The sequence below is a fragment of the Drosophila virilis genome, chromosome 2, assembly GCF_030788295.1.
Source record: "Drosophila virilis strain 15010-1051.87 chromosome 2, Dvir_AGI_RSII-ME, whole genome shotgun sequence".
NCBI classification, from domain to species: Eukaryota; Metazoa; Arthropoda; class Insecta; order Diptera; family Drosophilidae; genus Drosophila; species Drosophila virilis.
The window spans coordinates 30,379,900-30,389,897 of record NC_091544.1 but is presented as its reverse complement, the minus strand read 5'-3'; the positions used below and the strand labels follow the sequence as shown (position 1 = coordinate 30,389,897).

Genomic DNA, 9,998 nt, shown 5'->3' with positions numbered 1-9,998 from the left:
ACAAATATGTGACTAAGCTTGAGGGTTGAGTTTTGTGCTACACAAAGAAAATGGAATATTAGTGGTTCAGTATAACAACAAATCAATTGAGATGGTCTGGGCTCATATATATTTCAATATCAAAATATATAATATATAGACGTCGCTCAAGTGATTTGTTATATGAATATATATCTATATAAGCGCTATACACTTTTCTGTGTGTGTCTTTTCCAAAAAACTCACTCAATTGGAGACAGCTTGAGCAAATGTTTTGAAAGCAACTTTAGTAAGTATATTTGAATGGGTGATGCAACGGTCGGATTGAATGATTTATGCAGCAATTAATTTAACACAAATAACAGATTTTTACTTATATGCAGCTATATATATAAATATTTATATATATATATATATATATATATGTATATATATATATATGGTATGTGTTATTCGTACATTTGCTAATTGAAAATAGGTAACTATAAAAATTTAGCACAATTTCTTAAACGTTACAGTTAAGATTCAAGTTGTTTTCTGTTTTTTTTTTTAAACAATTAAAAGTTATACTAAAAAGATCTGAAACACAATATTGTGCGGTCCAGTGCTAGCTAAATTTTTGTATTCAAATAAATAGGGCGCTGGCGCCCCGCACCAAGACGTACCCTTTTGCTTAACTTTAAACTTAAATTTAAATTAATATAAATAAACGCATTAAGAGTTTTGTTTTTTGATTATACACAAAAAATGACACATTTAACAGACTTTTCTTTGTTACTTATAATATTTGCATGGATATATTAGAGTGGGCTACACAAACATTAAAATTAAGTTTATTTTTTAACTATAACTAAGCATATGTAAAGGTTGCGTGGTTTTCTTTTTCTTATTGCCACAATTGTAAATTTGAAAATTGCTTATAAATTTAGAATAATCTTTAAGTTCTTTTTGTTTTAAGTTGTTTAAGTGGGGCCTTAGTTAAGTGGAAAGGGAGGGGGGGGGGGGTGGAGGAGGCAGGAGGGATATGGTGAAGTGGAACGGGGATGGGGAAGGTAAGTTTTTTGCTAAGCGTAAATTGAATTTCAAACTGTACTTAAAACTAAATGCATTTTTGTTATTTAAATTTAGCATGTGCCTCTACATATAAATTCGTTTAACTGCCAATTAAATAATTTATGCATTTTGTCATACATATATATTTTGAGTATATATGTATAGGTACATATTCCAACATGAAATTCAGTTCGCTTACGTGACTAAAACTGAAATTGATAAGTCTTCTCAAAACATAGTTATATTATGCATGTGTGTATATATGTTGATGGAAAAATAATTTAGTTGTATATGTATAAATGTATACATATGTACTTATATATATGAATGTAACGATTTTCTTTAAGGTAATTAGTTTGTTTTCGTTTTCTTGCTTTTGAATTAAATACAGATAAATGTTTCTTTCATTAGTCCCGCTCTACGGCTAAGCGTCGTCGTGCAGCCCCCAAATAGAGAAAAACAGGGGTTTTATTTTTTAGCTAAGCTAGTCTATAAATAGTGATTGTTGTTTGCATTTATCTCATATAAAATTATCTCGCTTACCTAACATACTAAACAGCCTCGCCCCAACATTAACTAGTCAAGCACAACACATTTCTCTTTAAGTTCGTTATTCACTTTGCGTTTGCTGTTGGCTTAGACTGAATTCCCTTTTGTACTTTGCTTAGTTTTCGCTCAGATCCTTGATGGCTTGAAGTATGCGTTTAACATGACCCACTTTAACCACACCCAAATCCTTAAGATCACGTCTGCCCAAAGTGAGCAGCTCCTTGCCGCGTATGTCGTTCTTAAGAAAGCTATCAACATATTCTGATAACTGCATCGTTTCCAGCCAGGTGACCACCTCGTTGACGCTCCAATTGCTGACCGCCTCCCGTGTATTTGTGAGTGGAGGCTTAAACTGGTGCTGGCCAGCGGTGGAGCCAGAGCGCAGACGTACCCAAAATGGACGTGATTTGCGGCGTCCATCGGACTGTAGTTTAAGAAATAAAGCGTTAACTAAATATTACTCATTTAGAATTTAGTTTGGTTCTTACTTCCTCATTGGGCGCCAGCACATTGAAGTAGGCGCGCAGTTTTCCATCGATGCATTTTTGTACGGAGCACTTCTTTAGCTCCATTTCCATGTTGGCCAGTGCGGCGCTCAGCTTGGTCTCCAGGTCCTCGCGTAGGATAAGACTATGCCCACGATCTCGCAGCAGCACGCACGCATCATCGTAGAGTTGACGCGACGAATCGATGACCTCCACTAGCTTGGTGCGTAGGGAAGGCCCCTCCAACAGCTTGCCCTGCGGATGTATGGACTCCAAAGCCTCGCTGGCACGACAGGCCACCTCATAGAGATCATGCTGCAGCGCCGGGTGCGAGATGATCAAGAATTTGACCCACTTAACCAGCGAACTGACTGCCTCTATGAAATTCAACAGCACATAGCATTCGCGCTCTGATATGACCTCATCCGTGGATATGGCATGCTCGGAGGCAGTCGAGGATGTTTCACGCTGTATGGAAATACTATGCTGTCGCTGCTTCTCCTGCCAGGTCTTTAGCGACACCTCTAAGCTGCGATTGCGGCAAAGCATCTGCACGCGATTCTTGTGCAGAATGCGTATCATGCCCGGCGGCTGCAGCCAGGCCTCCCCATCTACCTGTATGGGTATCTCCTCATCACCCAGTATATTGATTTGCACGCTCTGGCATTGGGCAATACGATGATGCTGCAGATTAATTAAACGCGAGGCGGCCATTTGCACCGAGCCAAAGACAGCGACCACCTCCAACACACGATCATCGAAACTGGGCTGCAGAAATATTTCCTCCTTCTTGGTGCTGTTGCCCCAGAAATTGGTGCCGCCCATAAAGCTGGGTATATTCAAGATGACAATGCCCTGGAGCTCTGGCAACGGTATGCGCTGGCCATCGCACTCCAGCTGCACGCGTTGCTCCAGATTCTTGCAGGTCTTCTGCAGCAGCTGCTTGGAGCCCAGGACTCCATACCACATATAGTTGCGTGCTCTGGAGCGGCACTTTTCCGGATGCTCCTCGCGCTTGTTGTGGAAATCAAGTGAGATTTTGGCATCGATGCCAATGCCAAAGTAATTGTTCATCACACACTTCTCATGATAGCCAGCGAGCAGAGTTTCATCAGGATCCATCAAGGGGCTAACAGCAGCGCAAAGGGTATCCGCATTGGCGAGCAGACACTTAGATATGAAGCCAGTGCCATTGGCTAGAGCTGAAAAGTTAATGGTGTTATGTAAGTAAGGTTATGAGTGGGTGGGACTCATGGTATAGTTTTAAAGAAAGTTGGACAAATCCTAACTAGGAATTGAAATTATGGAAATATTTTTTAAAAGAATTAACTGCTCGAGATAGCCAGGCAACTCGAGTTCAACAATTTAATTAATTTCTATCGATACATTATATTGGAAACTCATTATATCCACATCTCGAACTCTTTCTAATCTGCTCCGTAGATACTATATCTCATGAGTTCCAATTATCCTCAATAGCTTTAACATAGTACAAAAACCATTGTACTTACTTGGCCAATTGGGCAAGCGCACTAGAGGGTTTATAATGGGCAGCTTGCGATTAGCCTCCTCTGTGGGTGTCTTCTCCTTATCCCTGCCCGATTTATCATCCTTATCGCCGCCGCTAAAGTGTTCAAACCCGAATAGTGAAGAGCCCATAAAAAGACTCGACTTGGAGCCCTTGAGCGTCTGTAGATTGGGCAAAGCTTCGTTCGGCTGTAAGAAAGAGGCAAAGATTAGATAGAGCTAGGATCATTGAGACGTTCGTGTCAAAGAGCAACTGGAAAGTCAGCACTAACTACGATACAAAGAAACATGTGGGTGTGGCTGAGCGAGTGTGTGTGTGTGAGAGAGAGCGAGTTAGATTTTGGAGTGTGAGGGTGTGTGCGTGTGTCAGTGTTGTGTAATAAGGGACGCAGGGCTTATAAGTGGAGAGCATAAGAGTGGGAGAGAGAGAGAGAGAGAGAGAGAGAGAGGGAGAGTGAGACTGAGAGAATGAGTGAAAGAGAGACAGCGCACTACTTGAAATTAAAAACCATAAATTAATTGAAAGCAGAGGCGTGTTTTATTAGCGGTTCTTACGAGAATTATTTAGTGTTGGTTAACGATAGTTTAAAATATTTGGTATTAAGCAACACTACTGTTCAAGACGACAACACGTGTGTAAATCAATAAATCATAAATTGAACTTTCGCGAGTGCTGGTAACCACAAACGGAAACTGAAGCAGAACACTTCAATTGGCATTTTATACAGAGGATATTACTAGTATATATTGCATATATAGTTATTCATTTGCTGGGGATTTACGGATACACATCGAACGAATGAACGAGCGTATGGAACGAACGCAGGAACGTAGTAGAAAGGATGGACCCGACCTCTGGTTACGGGCTTACCAGCGGTATCAGCGGCCTAATAAGCGCCAGAGTTGCCAGGCGTATGTCTGGTTCGGCGACCACAAAGAAACGCACATTGAACAGTCCATAAGTGCGTTTAGTGTTATATTTTTGGGGTTTCTTCTAAGAAAATTTATTTAGTAGTGAATTAAATAGTGATAATTTAAAAAAAAAAAATTGTGTGTATTATATGCATTACAGAGTGAGTTGAATGTATGTTTAAAGCTTTTCAGTGTTGTGAAATTATAAAAGAAATTCATACAAGCAGTTCACATAATTTCGAAATACGTACCAATTGATTTGTGCTTTGTAAAACATATATTGTATTGTTATAAATAAGTTGATATTCATACATATATATATGTAAAATTATATATGTATGGTAATTATTGTTGTATTATGGTTAATATTGTTCAGTGTTTTTTTTTTTTTTTTTTAATATAAGTCTTGTTCTTAGAACTCAAACACAACTAGCTAAATTATAGATAATATGGCAAATTAAAGTAAAAATGCTTTGTATATAGTATATATTGTTCGATTTCCATGGTGTTAGAAAATTGATTTGACAATTTATACCTTAAGCAACAGGGTAAAGCTGCTTAGGGTTTAACTTGAGTATGGTAAGCAAGATGCAAAAAATACATTTTTTGATTTCATATTTCTCATGTTTACTCTGATTTCTGGGTTGTCACTGTCGTCATATTTTATCGCTGTGTAGACATTAAGACCACAAGCATATTTTGTAATATTTATTAGTTTATCAAGGAATTTAAACAAAAATTTGTATTCGTATTCGACCTGTGAATCGCACAAAATGCTTTGATGAAAATTAAATAAAATTCGTGTAAACCTAAACGCAAATTTGCAGCTTATCGAGGGTATTCAATATAAAAAAAAAACATTTACCTAAAATCGCATTTGTGTGTTTACGAGAATTTTTTTTTTATTGAATTACTGCATTCTGCATTGCTCGGCTGACACATTATATATTTGTTCATTTATTTTTTTTTGGCTCTTTGGTCATTTTCTGATGCATTAGTGCCAACGTAAATCATATATATATTTAATGGGGGAACTGTATGTTTTTCTGGGCGGGACTTACCTTGAAGAGGCTGCCACAGCTAATTCTACGACTAGCCGCGGGTGAACTGCTGAGGAAGCGCGTATGTTCCGGATCCAATGTTAGGTAATTCGGATTGAAGCCGGAATGCCGGCGATCTTTATCCTTGTCATATTCGCGCACAGCTAGGCTGGGCGCATGACTTGAGTGTCGTCGTATCTCCGAGCTGTTCAATGTGCGCACACCGAGCAGACACGACGATGCCGCCAATATGGACGACGACGATGATTTAGCTGGTTTTATGGAATCGCCACGCAACGGTGTTGGCGGCCTTACAACAACACTTATCTGTGGATAGTTGGGATTTACATCATCAAAGGATTCTTTCTTACACGACTCATCAAAAGTAATGCGCTTTACATCTTGTCCATGACCCGATCTCTTCGTTGGCGATGTCGATGTGACCAATGCCGATTCAAGTGGTTTCGTTGTGCTTGTGGTTGTTGCTGTTGTTGTGCTTATTGCGGTGCACATTGTGCTGCGTTCAGTATCGTTTATTTCGATTTTTATGGCTGTTTCTGTTGACAGTTCATCCAGTTCATCGCTAGTCGTAGTCATTGTTGTCGTTGTCAGATTTGGATAAACAATTGTAAGGGCTGTATTTGTGGGCGTGCCCGCCTCTTCGTTAGTGTTGCCCTGGTCGTTGTCGTTGTTGTTGTCACTGTTGCTATTGCAATCAAGCATTAGCTGCTGTTGAGATACGATTGTTGTTGTAGTAGCTTTGAAGTTCTTGAGTGAGATGCGCTTTTTGTGACGCTTCATTTGGAGAGTCGACAGGAGCAGGATTGATTTATTTGTTTGAGATATATATATATATATATATATATATATATATATATATATATATATATATATTCGATATTTGTTTGTTTTGGTTTGATATTTGGTTTATTAGTTTTGGATGTAGGCAAGCAAGTTAACGTATTCGGTTTATTAAGAATACACAAAAAGAAAAGTTTGAAGAAAGAAGCAAACGGAGAGCAACAAAGATTTTTACCATAAGTGGCCAAGTCTGAGCACTTCCGATTAACGTAACATAGCTATAGCTCTATATATAAATATATATGTATACAAATAAATTACCTACTTTGCGCCGGGGCGGCATTTTGCACATACCTTAAAGCTCTGACGCGCTATATCGTTACCTTCCACGAACTGCGCCAGGCTGCAGTAGCGCGGCGGTTCCCGTATTTTTTGATCATCGCAGCGATTATCGATCTCAAACACAATATTCTCAAAGCCAAATTGTTGGGGATTGTCATCGCTGTCCATGCGGGCCAGTTGCGCCCTGCGTGGGGGCGAGGAGTTACGACGACGCGGATGCGTCTTGCTTTGGGTCAACGCGCTCATGGATTTCTTGCGCGGGGGCTTGCTTGGCCCGGCATGCTCGGAGCAGAGGGTGGTGGTGTCATCCGTGATGGTGTTATCCTGCAGCGCATTGGTTATATCATGGCCGAGCACAGAGCTAATGTCATCCATCAGACTCTCGCCGTGCATGGCCTCCGTCTCGTCGCTCGTTTCCGGCGAATCAATGTGTGTAAAGTTACTGGCATCCAGGTTCTAGTTAGGTAAAAAGAAAATAAATAAATTCTGGTTGCATTCCGCTATATCCACATATCCATTTACCTGTAGTATATCCCCTAGACTATGACCCGGCTCGGGCTTGTCGAATATTTCAGAAGCCACGCTGCATTCTTCATTGCTAATGGCGGACAACACATCGCTTGCCTCACCGCCCAGATCCTCCGAGGAAGACTGTTCCTGTGTGAGCAAAAGAAGACCTAAGTTAGATTCGTTCACTTGATGGGTAGACAATGCCATACAGTGTTCGCTTGGGCATCGGTATCAATGATAGTTAGGCTTGCGCTAGTGTAAACATTTTGGGAGTGAGGGGTTACGACAACGCCGGGTACCTGCAGGTTACAAGTGTGTACCAGAGCGGGTTGTGGCTGCAGTGGCTCGCATTTCTCGTTGGTGTCGACATCTTCCTTCTCGCAATCCTTTTGAATGCTTGCATTGCGCTCCTTATCCTTGTCCAGTTCGCGCGTCATGTAGTAGGTGCGCTCAAATACCTCAATGGGACGATAGTCGGAGAGTGGATCCACAATCGGTTCGCTCGTCATGATGGGCACACGCAGAAAGTCCACCTTGCGCTCGGTGGGCGTATTGTCGCCGGCATCACTGCCCGGCGATAGGCGATTGCCAGCATCGTCAATATTGGCGCCACCGCTTAGCGAGAGGCGGCTAATGTGATAGACTTTCTCTCCATTAGCGCCCTCCTCCAGCTCCTGTATGACTTCCGGAACGCCTGAGCTGCGACGGCTATCCGCAAATTGACGCGGCGCTGGCAAATTAATGCTGTTAAAGAAAGTTTCATCCACCGAATCGCGTCGCGTGTCTGGCAGCGGTGATATGCAGGTCAGACGCGATGTTTCCATTGTGGGCGATATTATATTAATAGGTGGTATTATTGGCAGCGGTGAGCTGCAGGGCGTCGACTCGCCAGAATTGTTTATGGGTATTTTGAGCGCCTCAAATGGTGTTATCGAAAGCTTGCGCTGATAGCGCTTTGGTCGACCTGGCTCCGAGTGCTCCACCACATTGTAAATGGCCCGCTTTACACTATTGGCCCTGCTCTGAAGGGCCTCCTTTTCGCTGGAGCGCAGTGATCGACTATTGCGACGCTCGTTTGTATTTATATTATCCTTTTCGGTTTTTTCAATAGAGATGTTCGGACTGCTACAAACGGAATGTATGTGAAAATTGGTATTTAATAGATTTTATACTCCAAAAACTGTACTTGATTCCAAAAAAATTAGGATGATTGATTGATGCAGGTCAGAGCAAGTAACAGGTTCTAGTCGCGAGCTCCCGACTAGGGGATACCCTAAACCTTCTTATTCCAACATCAAATGCATATATATATTCTAGTTTAGAAGCTATATGTCAAGTTTGGTGACTCTATCTCTTATTATTTACCAAAATTGCCCAAAAAACAGCATATTGATATCGATTCTTATCGATTGCTTGGAAACGGAGTATGTTATCGATTATCGGAAACAAACTCGATCTGCGCAGGCACTAGGAGCACATACATCTAAAATTTCTCTAGCTCTTATAGGTTCTGAAATCCTTGCGTTCATACATACGGACAGATGGACAGACGGACGGACGGACAAACGGACAGACAGACAGACAAACATGGCTAGATCGACTCGGCTATTGATGCTGATCAAGAATATATATACTTTATGGATGCTTTCTTCTGCCTGTTACATACATTTGGATTTTGCACATATACAATATACCCTTATACCCATTTTTAAAGGGTTCAGGGTATAAAAATGTTTAAATGGATTTGATTTCAGGCAGGACAAGGCAAATAGCATTGCATACATTGCAGCTCAGCATTATTATGCAGCATTTTATTGCATACTTGTCACTGATGCTATGATTCACAATTCATATATTTTACTGCATACTTGTGGGCAGTGAAATTTAATTGCTCCTTGAATTGTTGCTGCAACACAAAGATAGTTCTAAATTTATGTATAATCATTGGGAATACTTTTGATGTATTTATAAATAAGTCCAAAAAAAAAACTTTGCAAATTTTTTAAAACCCAACTTTTAAGAAAGTGCTTGCATTATTAAATTGTAAAAAATGGTGCCACAGTTTTGCTAGAGAAAAAAAAAAATAACACAAAAATCATAAATTAATTGCAAATATTTCTCACAAATTAGTGTTGCGATACAGAAACGAGAAAGAAGGACTATCTTCGGCATGCCGCAGATTTAATACCCTTGCAGACTCAGCCTTTTCATAATAGTTATAGTGTTTTGCCCATATATAAGAAGCTCAGGTAAAATAATTAATGCCGAAAAAGTTTTTAATATTAGAACCTACTTTTCGACCGATTGTTTCCATGGAAGCTATATAATATAGTAGTTGGATGTAAAGCAAAAATGAAGGGAGCATAGTGAAATTTCTAAATGCCGTGTTTAATCAAAATATCTTGAAAGACCAAAAACTTTTCCATACAACAACTTAATTTTCGACAGATCGTTCCTTTTGCAGCTATATGATGTTGATTGGAGCATAATAAAACTAATAAATGCTGAGTTCGGTCTTGAAAAACAAAAAAAAACTTTTATACAAGAACCTACTTTTCGACCGATCGGTCCTATTGCAGCTATAGTGGTCCGATCCAGCTAGTTGCGACATATGTACTGCGTGTAACGGAACGAGGGACTTCTGCAAAGTTTAATTAAAACAGCTTTAAAATTGTGAGACTAGTTCTCATTAAAACAGACAGACGGACATGGCTATATCGACTCGGCTCATGATACTGATCAAGAATATATATAGTTAATGGGGTCAGAGATGACTCCTTCTATGCGTTACACATTTCAC

The 9,998-nt window shown here is 40.1% G+C and overlaps 1 protein-coding gene across 9 annotated transcripts in view; it reads right to left on the bottom strand.

Annotated features, from left to right (window-relative positions):
* Positions 1 to 413: 413 nt before the first annotated feature.
* The window catches only part of LOC6632741 (diacylglycerol kinase eta), a 53,063-nt gene continuing 43,478 nt past the window's right edge, over positions 414 to 9,998 (bottom strand). The window contains exons 6-14 of one of the 9 annotated variants that reach the window (XM_070207063.1): positions 7,408 to 8,323; positions 7,211 to 7,345; positions 6,701 to 7,144; positions 5,945 to 6,340; positions 5,567 to 5,872; positions 4,465 to 4,587; positions 3,578 to 3,782; positions 2,070 to 3,268; positions 415 to 2,005 (exon numbers count right to left, since the gene is read on the bottom strand). In XM_070207063.1, coding sequence (XP_070063164.1) covers positions 1,697 to 2,005; positions 2,070 to 3,268; positions 3,578 to 3,782; positions 4,465 to 4,587; positions 5,567 to 5,872; positions 5,945 to 6,340; positions 6,701 to 7,144; positions 7,211 to 7,345; positions 7,408 to 8,323 — 4,033 coding nt within the window. In that variant the 3' untranslated portion in view covers positions 415 to 1,696. Of the gene's footprint in view, positions 2,006 to 2,069; positions 3,269 to 3,577; positions 3,783 to 4,464; positions 4,588 to 5,566; positions 6,341 to 6,700; positions 7,145 to 7,210; positions 7,346 to 7,407; positions 8,324 to 9,998 lie in introns of all 9 variants that reach the window. The other 8 variants (XM_070207062.1, XM_070207061.1, XM_015170665.3 and 5 more) reach the window with 8 other exon arrangements.